The sequence below is a fragment of the Lepisosteus platostomus genome, chromosome 1, assembly GCF_059453375.1.
Source record: "Lepisosteus platostomus isolate fLepPlt1 chromosome 1, fLepPlt1.hap1, whole genome shotgun sequence".
Classification (NCBI taxonomy): domain Eukaryota; kingdom Metazoa; phylum Chordata; class Actinopteri; order Semionotiformes; family Lepisosteidae; genus Lepisosteus; species Lepisosteus platostomus.
The window spans coordinates 68,758,884-68,776,583 of record NC_142611.1 but is presented as its reverse complement, the minus strand read 5'-3'; the positions used below and the strand labels follow the sequence as shown (position 1 = coordinate 68,776,583).

The window sequence follows — 17,700 nt, the reverse complement described above, 5'->3', positions numbered from 1 at the left end:
GAGCAACTGCAGCAGTCTTTACTGTCAGCCTGATGGCCAAGCTCAGACCTTTCCAAGCCACTCTCGATGTTAGTGGTTAACATAAACAATTTTTAAGAGTCAAAGCGATGACCAGTAAGCTGCAGTTCAGTACATTCAGACAGCAAGCTTGGCCAAAAGAGAAGTTCAAGGGGAGTCCACAGCGCCACATGGACCACAGCCAAGCTGCTCCAAACTAACGCTCTGCGAATTTTCTCACCTAATGTCAGTGGAGTTTGAGTTAAGTCCACCACACACAGGTGACGTCACGTCTGTTGCTACTTCCCTACATTGCTAAGCGCCGCTCAACCACATAAATATTTGTCCAACTTTCAGAAGGGGAATTGAAGGGGGCTCTGTTATCATGTGAGCACAGGGGGGAGTCAAACGGTGTGCTAAGAGGTCGTCATCAGCCTGCTGCTATCAGTGACGGGATTTCTCCAGGGTGGTCTCTGAAGCAGGCGCGAACGGTGAGCGCTGCTTGAGGGCTCCATCCTGGAGCTGCTGCTGCTGCTCAGGCCAACCACAAGCTCAGCAGTTCTGCATTTGGCGAACTTCACTTCTCGTAGCTGGCCGGCGAGAAACAAAAACCCCCACGATTTCTGGAGCGCTTGTTCAACAGCCACACGTACGGCGGTGTAAGAGCCACAGGGCCACCTCTGCGTCTCCTGAAAGCGCACTGGTGGCGCTCAGCTCGAGCGGTGAACGCGCTTGTCCAGAGCCAGCTCCCCAGGCAAGCGGCAGGAGCAGTCTCTACTGGATGCGCTCGTGGAGTTCCTTGCTCCCAACATCAAAACGGTCATCATTCAGCCCATCAGGCTTGTTTGGTTCTGAATTTTCTACGGTCCCATAGCTGGTACAGGAAAACACGCTCTCCGGGTATGAAATCACATAGACAATCCCCTCTGACACAAAAAAGTGAACTTAACCCCTGGTGTCCGGTGTCTTTACTGGTCATGGCCTCCTGATATTGTCCCCATCTATGAATTGGCTTCATCAGTCTGTTCTCCTCCCACCTGAGATCTGGTGTGTGGTGAGGTACTGGAGCACTATGGCTGCCGTCACATCATCCAGCTACACACTGGTGGTGGTGGAGGAGAGTCCCGATTACCTGTAAAGCGCTTTGAGTGGAGTGTCCAGAAAAGCGCTATATAAGTGTAAGCAATTATTATTATTAATTATAACTGGCATGTCTTGAGAAGAGGACCAGCACCAGGAGCATGCACACACAGAAAACATGCACACTCCACACAGACAGGTGTCCCATGCAGGACTTGAAATCAGGACCTTGGAGCTCTGAGGCACTAGTGCCTACTCCCACTCCACTGTGCCAAGTATTATTAAACAAGTAAGTTGGGACTGATTGCCCTCCATTCACTTGTAACCTTGCTTGTGTTTGATATCCACCCTGAGCTGGTGTGACACTACAGTACCACCTCTGTTAGGTGGGCTTGAGTCTGCCAGAGTCTCCTACTCTGCATCACCTCTGCAGTGCAGCCCGACTCTCCTACACAGGACCTGGAGAGCCCTGCAGCATGAGAAGGAGTAGCAGGCAGCTCAGACACATACACACAGCGTAGCCCCCGAGCGAAGACGCAGCCAGCTGAGCTGGTAGTTTCAGATCAAAGGGTGGAGAGAGACAGAAACTGGTTTATTTTGAATGAAGCCGGCATGCCAATACTAATGAAGGGGATTGTCCCAGTCAAGTCCACCTGTTTCCATTTACTGTTGACTCTGATCCACAGGGGCAACAAGAGCGTCTCTTTTAATTAGTCTCCTAATTATACGATCAGAAAACGACTTCTAGAGGTTCCTCCAGCCTGCGGGGGTGTGACCTCAAGGGAATGAAAATGCCTGGTATGCAGAGTGACATATAACACGCCTGGGAAAGGAAAGATCTGGTATTCTTGCCATAAAGAATTAAACACTTTCTGAACTTCAGAAGGAGAGAAAAATCAGTGTGTGACACATGAACTAATCTCATTAACACAAGAAGTCATGAAGGACAGTTTGGAGTGTGTTCTCACATACAATTTCACCAAAAGCCCATATGTGTTGAGCTGTGTTGAGGTAAAAGGAGAATCAAAGCAAGCTGAACAGTAATCTATTTTTATTTTTAAAATTCTATTTTATGTTTATCTATTTTGCATTTGCGTGATCTCAATTAAATGCATTGCTTAGAGATATACACATAGAGGCTATATAACTCATTTATTGACTTACTATTTCTGAAATGAATGAAACCATCCATGAGAAGAAAAGGTTTTCCCAGCGGGAAAGTTTGGTATATATGCCACTGATGTGATTTTCTCACTGGTATTTTTTTAGCTAAGGTGTGTTGCTCCCCATCTCACTAGCTCTCACTCCTGCTTAATGCTGCCCAGCAATAAAGACACGAGTGTGATCCTAGAAACATGAGTGTGATCTTAAACACATGAGTGTGATCTTAAAAACATGACTTTGATCCCAAAATAGCACGTAATCCTAAAGAAAGGTGTGTGATCCTAAAAACATGAGAGTGATCCTAAAAACTTGAGCATGATCCTAAAAACATGAGCATGATCCTAAAAACATGAGTCTGATCCTAAAAACTTTAGCATAATCCTAAAAACATGAGCATGATCTTAAAAACATGAGTGTGATCTTAAAAACACATGTGTGATCCTCAGAACATGCATGTGATCCTAAAAATGTCTGAAAGCCCCACACTGGAGGAGGGGTGTTCGCCCATCAGGGTGTTTCTTTTGCCCCAGCAGTTCCTTGAAGGATCCAAAAGATCGAGCAGTTTCAGTAAGAGCTCCATGCTCCAGCACGGTGGCCAAGCCATTGGTACAATGGTGAGAGCAACCCCTACTGGCTGGGGCAGGAGTGCCTCACAGCCATACAGAAAATAATGAAGTCTTTATAGTTCATAGGTTACAAGCAATGGGTTCAATTGAGGTTGTGGGGAATTGGGCTTGCTACTGTAAACTCCAGCAATCAGCACTAGACCTGGCTGCAAATTTGCACCTTTACCTAAAACCTTTGGCCATAAACTGTGCAATGATGTATCACTTGATTAAGGGCAGTATGAGTGCAATTGTACAGGCACAGTAAGAATTCAACCAACAAGTGCACATTTAATGAAGTCCCTCAGATTTAAAATGATCGTGCCTTTTCATGCTTGTTACTCAGGTACTACTGCAATTGGCCTCAATTTGCTGGAAACAAAGTTTATCTCCTTGTAGAGAGCTCTCCTGGTTTAACACTCCTAGAAACAGCAGACATGTAAGATTTTCCGGCATTGCTTCTGCGCCCATGCCATGAGCATCAGTCTTCTGGGTTCCTGGTCACACCCCTGAATGTTATATAAAGTGTTATATTTGGTGTTTATATTTGGTGTTTTCCCAAAACTGTACGACCACAGGATGAAAGGCTAAAAACATGACGGACAACATGGCGAAGGTTACATACAAATATACTGCTGGGACACACATCAAAGTGGGAGCTTACGTCAGTGCGTGTGGGATTCCTGGCTTCTTCACAGAGGAATTCAGGCCTCACAGCAACAAGAATTCCTTACATTTATACAGTGCTTTTCTGGACACTCCACTTGACACCCTTTACAGGTGATGGGGACTCCCCTCCACCACCACCAGTGTGCAGCCTCACCTGGATGATGTGCCAGCCAGCTCTCAGTGGGGAGGAGAGCAGAGTGATGAAGCCAATTAACAAATTGGGATTATTAGGAGGCCATGGTTGGCATGATTGGTAAAGATCAGGGGGGAAATGTGGCCAGGACACCGGGGTTACACCCCTACGCTTTTCAAGAAACGCCCTGAGATTTTAAATGACCACGGAGAGTCAGGACCTCGGTTTTACGTCTCACCGGAAGGACGGCACCTGTTTACAGTACGGCGTCCCCGTCACTATACTGGGGCACTAGGACCCCAAAAAAAAGCCAAACAGCAGCTGGAGGAGTGGATTCCCTGTGAGCTGGCTTCATTCACTCGGACACCCGTCGTTCATGCCAGCAGCCTGCTAGCGCCGTAGCGATGAGTCAGCTGTGGCTTGACTTACGGGCACGAACACAATGAACAAAGCCACCTCGTTTGAATATGAAAGCGATCGAAAACGCCACATGAAAGAGAAGTCCGACTCCCACAGGGGGAAAGCAGCTGCAGCAGCGGTGTGCTCAGCGGTGGCTAGGGTGCCGACTCGGCGGAGATATCCCCACCGAATTCCCTCGCGACAAAGGCCCCTTGCAGAATACTTTGAATACCTGACTCAGTTCTCGTTTTCAGGTTAAGATTTAGGTTATTTTTCATTACTAAATTTCTCGGTTTTAGTGATCCTCCCCCACCACCACTTTAGTCCCTGAATTGGGAAGGAATGAATGCTAGGGAACCTTACACATCGCGGCTACATGTGCACAGGGATACACACACAGCCTCCACACACACAACCTCTACACACAACCTCTACACACACAGCCTCCACACACACAGCCTGGAGGTGAACAGGGATACACACACAACCTCCACACACACAACCTCTACACACACAGCCTGGAGGTGAACAGGGATACACACACAACCTCTACACACACAGCCTGGAGGTGAACAGGGATACACACACAGCCTCCACACACAACCTCTACACACACAGCCTCCACACACAACCTCTACACACACAGCCTGGAGGTGAACAGGGATACACACACAACCTCCACACACACAACCTCTACACACACAGCCTCCACACACAACCTCTACACACACAGCCTGGAGGTGAACAGGGATACACACACAACCTCCACACACACAACCTCTACACACACAGCCTGGAGGTGAACAGGGATACACACACAACCTCTACACACACAGCCTGGAGGTGAACAGGGATACACACACAGCCTCCACACACAGCCTCCACACACAGCCTCCACACACAACCTCTACACACACAGCCTCCACAAACAACCTCTACACACACAGCCTGGAGGTGAACAGGGATACACACACAGCCTCCACACACAACCTCTACACACACAGCCTGGAGGTGAACAGGGATACACACACAACCTCTACACATGCAGCCTCCACACCCACAGCCTCCACACACAACCTCTACACACACAGCCTCCACACACAACCTCTACACACACAACCTCTACACACATGGTCCCCTACACACACAAACACCCTCCACACACACAGCCTCTACACCAAAGCCTTGAGGTGAACAGGGATACACACACAGCCTCTACACACACAACCCCCTACATACACAAACACTCTCCACACACATAGCCCAAGCCACACACAACTTCTACACACATAGCCTTGAGGTGAACAGGGATGCACAAAGCCTCCACACACACAGCCCCCATACACACATATAAATACACACATCCTATACATACACAGTCTCTACACACTCACACACATATAAACACATACAGCCTCTACACACACACACACAGCCCCCAATACACACATATAAATACACACATCCTATACATACACAGTCTCTACACACTCACACACATAAACACATACAGCCTCTACACACATTCAGATGAAACCCCACAAAGGGTGAAAATGGACCCCAAACAAGTAGTTTCAGACTTTCTGAACCAAAAGGTCCACCTACACCATACAATAAAAAGATAACAACGGGGGTTGTTCTCCATTTTGGGGACGTTTGTTCCCACGCTGCCGGGGAGACATGTCTGCAGGGCTGGCAGCTGCTGTTCCGGGGCCCACGGGCGTCCTCACCCGGGGTGTGAGCAGGCGTCCAGCTCCTGTGGGCCCAGAGTTTATTTCAACCATGAGCCAGGGCTGGGACTGAGGGCTGGCGCCGAGCTGAAACAGCCTAAGCCGGCTGTACCGGCAGGAGTGGTCAGGGCGGGTCTCCTCCTCAGGCGAAGCTGTCGGTGTATCCGCTCGACTCGCGCACCGCGGATCTGCCCCGAGCCCTCGTCACGCGGGCCGGCTGGGGGCTCGCGGTGTGGAAGCAGCCTCCGTCTTAAGACCTTTACACAGTGGGGTGTAAATAAGAAAAACTTCCAATTTCTGGGGCGCTTCTGCTACTGCGGACCGTTGAGTAAAATTAAAGGCGCACAGGCAAGCCGGCTCAGTAGTTAATGTACAGGGCGTCGCTGTGGCTGTGTCACTGTGTGTCGCCATGTTAGATAAGGGAAGCAACTTTTTTAAATGTATTTCAAAGCTTCAAAGGTGACTGGAAATTCAAGTAAACCCACTATTTTCCCTGTTACGTCCAAAGTTGTATCTGTGTCATTCGGCGAAGTTCAATTCATGCTTCTGTTTGTCGAAAAGACATGGACGGTACATGAGATCACTGCCCCCTGTTGTTTGTTGTGAGAATTGTCGTCTGGTCAAGGACAGCTCGGGCACTTCGTGTTGAAGCTGCATAAACCGAATTGCTAACCGTCTTGCTATAATGAAACGGCACCTTGGTGAATATTTTCAAAATAGTGTTGCAAAAAAACACTAATACATTGCCTATGTAAGTGAAAATAGAACCACTTTTTGTTTAATAATGCTCAGATCCCAATGAAAAAGATGTAGTTTAATCCTATATATGAAAATAAAAACTCCAGTTATGGTGCTTAAATGTACACATTATTGTGTCGTGACACCAATAATAGATGAGAGTTTAACCTCAATGTCGAGGTACACGTTTTCCACAGTTGTGTTTCAGTTTCAATACCAAGATATTCGAGCCGTTTCCTCAAGATTGATTATTGACTTATTTGAGGCCCGGAGTCTGGAGAATTGTTTTTAAACACCCCCTCGCCTAAAACAAAGTACCATTTTACCATTTCCCATAGTTTATTGAGTTCAGATTTTAGAAATCCTGTTACAGAATCGCAATAGCTAAACTTATGTTTCCTTAATGACCGGGCCACTTGTACTGTATGACATAGCGCACCTAGATAGTCAATCGGTATTTCACCATAATCACCATCAAGACCATTTCGTCGTCTTGATCTCACCAGACGCTATAATTCCAGTCTTTCAGGCGGCGGAAGTGATGAGGAAAATGGTCGCTGGCGGCTGCCGGTTTCCTTGCGGGAACCGAGCGACGCGAGAGCCCTGAGCCAGGGCACCACCGCCCAGCTTCCCGTCGAGTGTGTTGTCACGATGGGATCGCATGTCTCCTTCCCCAGCTTCGTCGGTCTTCGCCATTCGTCACCCTGGCTTTGAGCCATGGCAACAGTCGAGGCGACCCATTAGCGACAGAATGTCCTATTTGCGGTGAAAGGCAGTAAATGAATCCTTGTCACAGTTCTGTACTCAATAATCATCATCTCCGGGAATGCCCCCTAATCCGTGACCCCCTAGTTTTTAAACACAATAAAAGACGAATGTATTGTATATACTGTAGACCTGTCGCTAATATTGCTGCAGTTAGAAACAAAATTGCGCTTAAACCTTATTAATCTTTACCGGGTATCGAATCCACCAAGTTAGTGTGTTGGGGTTAGGGGTGTACGTGTCGTATTACAATTATTTGTTAATCTCTTGGGTTATAAAAATGTCAATCCAATCTTAATAACGACGAATAATGCAATAACCACTGGCCTACAGTTACCGTATGCTCGAAAGGCTCGCATTTCCCCCCCTGCCTCGAAAAGTCTTTAACTTTTCTTTAAGGAGCTTGAAATACTTGTGAGACACGGCGACAGAGACGCTGAGAAAATGAAACTTTTTTTTTATCTCCAGCAGCGCCGCCCCGCCGCTTCGCAGCACACCTGTCGGGCTCGGCGCGGGGAAACTCCTGGCGTGTACCTCATCGTGAGTCACCCTGCTACTGCAAGCCCTATAAATTCGGGCTATGCACCTTCGGGACGACATCAATCTCTGCTGCGCCGCCTCCCTCGTCAAGCTCAGGTGTAGCGGAACCAGAAGAGTCACAAAGCGGAGAACAGTCGCGATGCCCTCACCGTCCGGAGCTGGCGCCGCTCTGCTGGTCTGCCTCGTCCTGGGCTTGACAGGGCTCGGAGAAGGGCGCGGGGACTCCATTAAGGAATGGGACAAGTTCAAGACATATTCTGTGGAGCTGAACGGGCTGGCGAGACAGATGGCCAGAATGGTAAGCACCAGCCTTCTTATCCTTAATGTCACTGTCGTGGTGGCGGTACACAAGGAACCGTTCGTTTTAGCTGATTTAAAACTGACAGACACCGGGGTTTCCGAAATTCTGTGGCAACCTAATCGCGTAAGAAAACATTAATCCGGTTAAAACATGGAAAGCTGAACGGCTCCGCCACAAATTCGTGCACACGGTTCTGGTCTTAGCTGTTAAACACGAGCTACGTGTAAATCTAACGGATACAGAGCATTCAAAGCATCAGGGTCCTGTACAAAAAGCTTGCAAACACGCGTTTGACATAAAACCTTCATACACCAAAGACTTTCCCTGGAAATGTGGGGCTGTCTCCTTATTTTCACTGGAGTTTTTTTTACATTGAACGTTGCATACAGAGACCGTTATTCGGTAACAAATAAACAACGTACTGTATAATTAAGGAATAAGTGCCGAACAATAATTCGCAGTACACTTAAAAAATCGTAATTAAACAGCGTAGAAATAACAGGCGACGAGAGGTTTTTGAGTATCGTTAACTGCACCTCTAGCTTGCGTTTTCAGATCACCTCCTAGGTCATTTACAGTACTTACAAAGAGCACGACCTGTCACAAGCGACGAACGACAAACTCCCTACGCCCTTAAGTTCAACCGCCTAGGGTTTCGAGCCCCGCTTGTCTTCGCCCCGTTCGGGCTCGTTGTGCGATCGCCCGCTCCACCCCCCTCGTCAGAAGGAAGCCGACTCCTGCCGGCAGCCACGGCGATCCTGAACGAATCCTGGAGGCTCGGAGCACCGGTCAGGGTGGCACCTCAGACGGGACGCAGTCGCGGGCGCAGCGAACCGAGAAGGGGCGATGAAGGCAGCCAGCACAGTCCGCGGACGTTAGGAGGAAACCGGAGTGCCCAGAGAAACCTCAACAAACTCCTCACTTATGGAGCCATAGTCTAGAATCGCACCCAGAAGCCGAAAACTGGAGACTGTGGCGCTTACCGCTACGCCAAGGTACAGCTCCCCCTCTCAGCACCGACTAGATTTTATACTTCGAATAAGCGGTTGAAACCACTTCAACCCGAAGCTCGCGTCTGACTACATCAGAGCCGTTGAACAGCTCTTCTCCGCTCCTGATGTGCAGGCGCTCCGGTGTAGATTTTGCAGATGCAGATTCTTGGACGTCCGTGTTTACCCCCGACGGCAACACGTGGTTGAGCTCCGATTCTGGACGGGCTCTGTCGAGGAATGGAATTGCTCGCGCTCTCCAGTGCTCAGTTCTGCTTTGCGATTCTCACGGTTTCGCTCCGGGGTCCGGCGCAGGGCGCCAGCCGACGCAAAACTGGAAGTCGGGAGCGCGAGTACTGTAGGTCCCGGGATTCCTTCACATTCTACCCCTTACACGGAGGTGTGGACCCCACTCCCACTCCTGAGCTTGAGATAGCGCTCCCTGCCACCACGGGCTTTGGTACAGCTCCGGTCACGGCGAAAGAAACGGCGTTCTGCTGCTTTTAGGAAGCGACGTTCCGCATATCTAACACGGCGCATTAAAACCGACGCTTCAGGCGCAACGTTTTCTAACAAGAATGGCTGGTAGTTTTGGATACCCGCCTAAATGAAATGAGCCTCTTGTAGCTAAATGTTCAAATTTACGCACAATAGAGGTTAGCTTCAGCTTATCTTCTAGTAGATCCGCAAACGATACATTTTCACCGGACTTATGCCGTTTTTCTAGTTTTTACTGTGTTTACTCACGGAATTTGCTTTGTCGCTGTTCTATCCTGCACATATCTGTTGGTTTCACTGCGCTTTGCTATACAGTACATTACCCACCAGCCCCACAGACATCTGTCCAACATGGAGGACGGGCGACGGCCAACTTGTTTTAATACAGTGTGACATCAGCAGAGCTGGTCATGTTGTGTTACTGGTTCATGTGCTGATTGTAGCTGGAAACAGTTTTAAAGCTGATATTACAGCTCATGGGTGCACAGCCGAGTGGCCACTGTGAGATTAATCGTCCCGTGCTGACTTAACCTGGTGTAAAAATGGGCTTTTAGATCTAACTGTGTGGGACTGAATTCACAGTGGAATCTGCAGTTTTATAAAGAGGGCTCCCCTCTCCAGCCTGGCAGGGATGACAGACAGCTCCCTGGGTCAGCGTGCTCCATGGCTCTGATATTCCCAACACTTTTCTGCTTCACCATGCGCCCTTGTCTTTCCCAGCTCCCTGACAAGTCCCGGCTCAGTCATCAGGATGTCAAGGGCGGTGTCCTGTTGGTGGAGAGCGCAGACAGATGCGACCCGCTGAGCCTGAAGTCTGATCCCGAGGTAAGTGTACCGAAACCCCCTGGCACTTTTCTGGCACATGTGCTAATATGCACCCGAGTCAGGTTCCAAGCCTGGGCTGCGGCCGTCTGTTGTTTCTTTATACTGGGCTCCTCTGCTTTGACCCGGGTTTAAAGTTCAGCCCCAGCTCCTGCATGGCTGTCTGGTGAGGTGAGGGTCTGCTGGAAAGCGCTTTTGGGTTTCTTTATTGTTTTAGCACCAGGTCTGGTGCAAGTGATCACATTACTCCTATCCTGGAGTCCCTGCACTGGCTTCCTGTCAAATTCCGTGTGGACTTTAAAATCCTCGTGCTCACCTATAAGGCTCTGCATGGCTTGGCACCTCAGTACCTGTCTGAACTATTATCGCCCTACTCCCCACCTCGCAACCTTTGCTCATCTAATTCTGGTTCTCCTAACTTTCCCCCAAGCCCGTCTACACTCTATGGGTGGCAGGGCCTTCTCCTGTTATGCCCCCAAGCTCTGGAACTCTCTCCCCAAGGATATCAGAGTCACCTTCTCTAAACTCCTTCAAATCCATACTCAAAACCTTCTCGTTTAGAAGAGCCTTTACTCAACTGGTTCAACTCTTTACCCCTCTTCTCCTACTACACTTAGTACCACCATCCACGCTCTCCTCTGTGTATTGTAAGTGTGTTTTATCTTGTGTATTCTTTTTATTTATTGTTGTTGTCATGCTGTAAAGCGCTTTGAGAATCCACCTTCTATATAGGTGCTATATAAAATAAAGTTTATTATTATTTCTTATTTATAAGTGCCTGCTGGTTCGTCTCATTCATCTGAAATCATGTGGAGTTAAAGGCGCACTGACCTCACACAGCTTAGGTAATCAGAAACCTGGCTATGTGCCATTACACAGGACGTGCTGACACTGTATAAACTAGGTCATTGTGCAATCAGGTGTAAGAGCTTCTCATAAATCTGCTGTGGATTTTGTCAATAAAAACAGCCGCCGCGGCTGTCACCGTGAATGTAGGAAACAGAGACGCCCATCCCTTCTTGGGGGGCACCTCACGGTCGCACAGGTCACTCTCGGCTGACCTCGGTCCGGCCCCACTGACCAGCCCCTCTCTTGCAGCCCTGTCTGAGCAAGATCGCCGGCGCTCTCCAGAACTACTCCAGGCTCTTTGGGGATCGTGACCTGTTCAAGGACTCCCCTTGGAAAGAGTTGGCTCAGCAGGTGACCACAGTGATAGAACACCTCCTTGGACTACTTGGGGTGAGTAAACCCAGTATGCTGCACTGCTCACACAATCGCAAAGGCTGCTGCAGTCTGTGGGTTGGTTATGATTAAGAGAGTTTCAGCTGGGGTTCAGTACACTGCAAGCCCAGTGAAGTAGCAGGGTGATGCATATAGAATATAGGCTCTTGATCAATTTCAGCCTGCACCTAACAGTTGCACACAAAGACAGCTATGAATCTCCATCTGCACAGCCTCTCTGGATGAAAAGATAGCTCACTGGGAACACAGATTGCTACAGGACAGGATCCTCTGTCACTGCCCACTACTAGTGTCTGACACCACTCTGTACAGTGTACAACCAGGAATCCTACTGTATATAACACTGGTTAGGAGTTTGTTTCTCACAGGAAATCTGGACTCACTGTGGCTTGCTTTATGCCTAGAGCAGGGGTCTCCCAGATTAAGTTGCTCTCAAAGGTCACCTGTTACTTAAAAAGCAGGAATGTTTAAACAATTTATCAATTAAAAAGTATTCTTTCAATGAAACAAACACAGGCTTTTCAGAAACAGAGGATATTATTGTGATTGGTGTTACTTAATTGAACATCACCTGTCTAATTGTTCGTATTTAAACGGTCTCAGACCTTTAGAAATGGATGATTTTAAGGCTTGACTGGGGCTCTCCAGGACCAGACCTGGAGACCCCCTCCACTAGTGAATGTGCATATTTACATGAGAGCCCTGATAGTGCAGTTCCTTGTCTAAACATTTGAAATTATAAGTAACTTCCTAATGTCAGAGCGCACAGTAGATGTAGTCAGCCTAGTGGTGCATAACTCCAGTCCTGGGGGCTGCAGTGTCGCTGGGTTTTCATTCCTTCACGTACTCGGTGAGCAGAAAATGACCTTAATAAGCTCAACCGGACCTGCTGGGAACTGGAATGATGCACCATTTTGGCAGTCCTTACGTATCCGAGCAGATTTGGCAGTTAGTGTGGGTTTTTGTGATCACTTTACTGCTTCTGGCTCACTTCTGGAAATCAGACAGGAGGCGATATGAAAAATTCCCAGCCTTATTACAAAATTGCTTATTTCAACAGAGCTCTGGTATCTGATCTCACTGATAGTCTGTAAATTCTTTTGACTGCGTCTTCTACATGACTGTTGTGTTATTATACCCCCCCCCCACACACACACACTCAAAGGGTTGTTTCTCCTGTGTTGTGGAAGAGAAGACAATCAGAAACCAAGCAAAGGTCTTCAGAAAAAGCAGAAGTGAAGTCCGGGTTTCATATATTGTATCAGTATTTAAATGTTTTTATGGCTATAATTATTACTGCCTAATAATAATATTGCAAGTCTCGGCAGAGCAGGGGCAGGGGGCCTGTTGGAAGGCTGTAGGGTAAAAAGGGGTCTCTAGCCCAACAGAAAGAGCGTGAGGCTCCTAACCTGCTGTCTGATCTGTTTTTGCAGAAGCCGGTCTCCAGTGGGAGCCTGCTGGGGCAGGAGAGCAGGTGGATGTTCTGGCAGCTGCAGCAGTACAGTGTGGAACGTCTGCTGTCCTTCTCCACCATCGCAGCGCGCGTCTTCAGCCCCGGCGACCCCGCCACGCACGACGCCGGCTCTCAGGACAGCTGTCCCCCCAGCTAAAACCGCCGGCAAAGACAGACGAGTTCAGTATTACACCCCCAGGAGGAGCTGAGCAGCTCCAGCTTCCCCCGAAACCTGCTGCCCAACAGTGTTGTTATTGTCAGGACTGCAGTCTGTCTGGGCGTTACAATCCATAGGCGGGGACTCGCACCATTGCAGTTTACTCTTGGCAAGTACTGCTTGTAGCAAAATGGCCTAGTAGAGCATAGTAAACTATAGTGCATCACTGTGAGTAATAGTGCAGAATTGTGACCTATAGTACAGAACAGTAAACTATAGTGCATCATAGTGAGTAATAGTGCTGAATAGTAAACTATAGTTAAGAACAGTGGATAATAGTGCAGAATAGTAAACTATATTACAGAACTTTAAATTATAGTGCATCACAGTGAGTAATAGTGCAGAATGGTAAACTATAGTACAGAACAGTGGATAATAGTGCAGAATAGTAAACTATAGTGCATCACTGTGAGTAAAAGTGCAGAATAGTAATCTATAACACAGGGCAGTCAACTATAGTGCATAAAAGTAATAGTGTATATTACCAATGCACATTTTTTTGCCATTTCGTAAAGCTTTCAGTCAGATTAGTCTTCCTTTTATTTAAAAAAATAACAGTCATTAACTTATTTATTTATTTATTAGCAGCAATAAATAGGACAGTAACTGCTGGTGATAAGACTTGCTTATAGCAAAGGATGTTACAGCTATCTGGAGAGCTACCCTGCACATGGACTTGTAACATTTACCCAGCCTGCAAAACACATTGTAAACTTAATTAACACCTTTCATATGCCAAAAAAATTAAACCTCTGAGTTAAGGAGGTTATACTGTAAGTTAGTTTTTTCCTGCAGACGTTTAATCTCTGGAGGTAATGTTAGTATTTCTGAATACAATAATCCTTTTTACATTGTTTTCCCAATTCCTACGTGTTTGCTTTGCTGGGGGTCACATTATACAGCTATAGGGTTTGAGGTTTTTTTATAAAATATATGTGGGCTATTCTATTTATTTATTAAAGTGCATATTTATTGGTCTATTTATTATGTTATTTTTGTGGTTACCATACAGCATATATGGCATGTTCATTTTCTACAATGTATTTATTCAGTGATTTCTAGAAAATATTTATTTATATTACAGCCTAAGCATATTTATATGGAAAACATAAATAAAACAGCTTCTGAAAATGAAAACTATTGGGTGAGCGTCTTGTCTTTTGTGAATGCTTTTCATCTTGATTGACAAAGGAATATCATCAAGAATCTCACAGGACAGAGCAAAAGAAAGAGCTGGGCCTCAGGTAGCTGGACAAAACATGAGAAAGGCCTAAATCAGATTATCCTTATACTATTCATCCATTTTCTAATTGAGGGGAATATGGGAGGATACACCCTGGGAAGGACACCAGTCCATCACAGGGCAGACACACACCCACACCAGGGCAATGTTCCCAGAAGCTAACTAAACTGCCAGCATGTCTGTGGACTGTGGAAGAACATCAGAGTACCTGATGACTACAGGGAGAACATACAAACTCCATACGGACAGCATCCAAGCTCTGGAATTGAACCCAGAGCTCCAGTGCTGAGAGGCAGCAATGTTAACCACTGCACCATCACGCTGCCCTGTTAGCTTTCTCTCTCATACATCAAGGACACCAACCACGCGCTCCAACTTTTTAATGATTTTCAATTTCAGGGCCCCGAATGCTCCATTTTTACCATGGACATCACATCTCTGTACACTGTCATTCCCCATGATGACGGCCTTACAGCCCTCAAGCACACGCTGGACAAACGCACAGTGCTTGATCCACCCACCCACACCCTGGTACGCCTTGCAGAATTGGTTCTCACACTGGACACATTCTCATTCAATAACCTTTTTTACCAACAGGTTAGTGGAGTCACCACGGGCACCAGAATGGGACCCAGCTATGCCAATATTTCTGTCGGCTGGGTAGAAGAACGCTTCTTCGCTTCCTACACTGGCTATGTCCCTGACCTCTACAAGCGATACATTGATGACTGCGTAGGTGCCGCCACATGCTCTAACGACCAGTTTAAGCACTTGCTGCATCATTTCACCAACTTCCACCCGTCCCTCAAATATACGGTTAACATATCTTCCACTACTCTTCCATTTCTAGACATCAACTTCTCCATCAACTACCCCCGACTCTCTACTTCGGTCTATTACAAACCCATGGATTCACACAGCTATCTCCTGTATAGCTCGTTTCACCCCAAACACACTAAAAACTCTCCCTTTTTCACAGTTCCTTCAGCTACGACGATTATGCAGCGATGACACCGATTTCCAGAACCAAGCCCTCAAAATGTACTCCTTTTTCATCAACAGGGGATACCCCAGCAGTGTGACTGACAGGGCCCTTGCCCAAGCCAAAAACAGCCCTCGGACCATCAACCCAATCAGGAACTCCCGCTGTAACAACCGCATTCCTTTGGTGCTTCCCTACCACCCCAGCACACTTCCTATCGCCAGGACTATTAACGACAACTTTCCTATTCTACAGGATGATCCCTCCATTGGGGCCCTCTTTTCTGACCGCCCCATCATCTCATATCGCCGACCACCTAATCTGCGTAACCTCCTTGTTCACAGCTCCCTTGACCGCCCTCAGCACCCATCCACACCAGGCACTTTCCCTTGCAACAGAGCTCACTGTATCACCTGCAAGTACACATCCAACACCACACTCATTCAAGGCCCCTCAGGACAAGTCCGGATCACCCAGACAGCATCTTGTACCTCCAGCAACCTTATTTACTGTATCTCTTGCAGTAAATGCCCAGCCATCTACATTGGAGAAACAGGAAGGAGACTCGGAGACCGCTTCAGAGAACATGTCAGGGCTGTGAAGATTAAAGATCTCTCCAAGCCCATTGTTTCTCATTTCACTTCTGATGACCATGATCATACTAATCTCTCTGTCTGTGTTCTCAAAGACAGTTTTCCGAACTCATACATCAGAAAGACTACAGAAACTAAAGCTATTCTGCAGCTAGGATCACACCTTCCCCTTCTCTCAACGACAGACTACTTTTCTTCTAAATTCTCTCTATTCATTGTAGGTTTCATTTCACACCTCGCTTCACCTACCCTGACTTCACACCTCTTGATTGGCCTCTCTTTCTGTCCCCTGCTCCTGCCCCTCGCTCCTCCTCTCTCCCAGCTTTTGTTCTCCTGCTACATTACCTTTGCTTACTGCCCTGAGAAGGCTCCACGGCCGAAACGTTGTGTTTTCTCTCTTCTCTTTTCAGCATGGAATCAACCTATTACTTGTTCCTTTACAGCCTGCGCATGCTGACGCAGCTACCCACCTGAACTACTATATGATATAAACTATACAGACCTACGTTTTGGAAAATGCCCAGAAATGATGGCCCCAGGGTTTAAAATAGGCCCTATACATATCCATATCTGACAGGCCCAGATAGCCACACAGTAAACAAACACAGACCTCATCTATGCACAGAAGAGGAAACCATAGCAGGTCGGTGTCATCAAACATTCCGCGTTTAATTCAGCGCTATTTCAAACCTAGGCGGAAGCATTCTTTTGGTAATAGCTCAGGATTAGTCACATCAGTGATAAAAAAAATGCTTCCTTAATTTCATTTATTATTATTATTGTGTTTTTTTTTCTTTCCTGGGGGGTCAGTGGTAAGCAGAACTGTTACTTTCCCCGAAGCTGAAGCTAAAAATCCCTCAGTTTGACGGACCCCGGCGTAGCCTCCAACACCATCACTCGTGCTGTCCGGTGTCCTCCCGGCAAACAGGAACTTGAGTTTTCATCACGGTTTTTTTTAATTTATGCATAAACAATAACAAAAAATACAATACAAGCAAGAGTACATATAACATTTCAAGACAAAAACATCGTCAGGGGTACATATTACAAAATTATTGAAATTATGAAAACAGTTTTAACAAAATAAAGATAACGTCCGCACCGCTTTCATATTTTTACATTGTGAAATAGTCTGTAGATATTCCTTTACATCCATTTTAAAATGCTCAAACATAGGTCTCTTCCCAGACTACTTCCTTTTGTGCATAAAATAACGTGCCATTATAATAATTAAAATGTATGACAAATTATATTTTAGTATTGTTTTCGATGGGAGTTTTCAATACGTCACTCGTTCGCTTTACTATCATGACGTCATGACGACTTCCTCAGAGCGGAATTATTGTTCTATTGGATTTTTGGAATTTCTAAACTATGGACAAACAGTACTCAGAATATTTATCCCCTGGTTTGCATCAGGTAAATACGGCTTCAAAGAGACGTTACAACAAGGCAATATTTATGTAAGAGTTTTACATATTAAAAAAAAAGTATATTTGGATTTTAAACTTGTTAAAACTACACTGCAGTGTCTACTATG

General features: G+C 46.7%; 1 protein-coding gene across 1 annotated transcript; it reads left to right on the top strand.

The window, feature by feature from the left end:
- Positions 1 to 7,838: 7,838 nt before the first annotated feature.
- LOC148678603 (uncharacterized) lies at positions 7,839 to 14,479 on the top strand. Its single transcript, XM_088634835.1, has 4 exons — positions 7,839 to 8,118; positions 10,329 to 10,433; positions 11,529 to 11,669; positions 13,106 to 14,479. Exons 1-4 carry the CDS (start codon positions 7,861 to 7,863, stop codon positions 13,280 to 13,282), a joined length of 681 nt encoding a protein of 226 aa, XP_088490961.1. The 5' UTR covers positions 7,839 to 7,860; the 3' UTR covers positions 13,283 to 14,479.
- Positions 14,480 to 17,700: the final 3,221 nt, after the last annotated feature.

Bases quoted from the DNA above. Each gene is read 5' to 3' on its own strand.
- LOC148678603 (XM_088634835.1), top strand. From the start codon at position 7,861: ATGCACCTTCGGGACGACATCAATCTCTGCTGCGCCGCCTCCCTCGTC. The intron at 10,434-11,528 runs GTAAGTGTACCG...CCTCTCTTGCAG, and splicing joins GCCTGAAGTCTGATCCCGAG to CCCTGTCTGAGCAAGATCGC. The intron at 11,670-13,105 runs GTGAGTAAACCC...CTGTTTTTGCAG, and splicing joins ACCTCCTTGGACTACTTGGG to AAGCCGGTCTCCAGTGGGAG.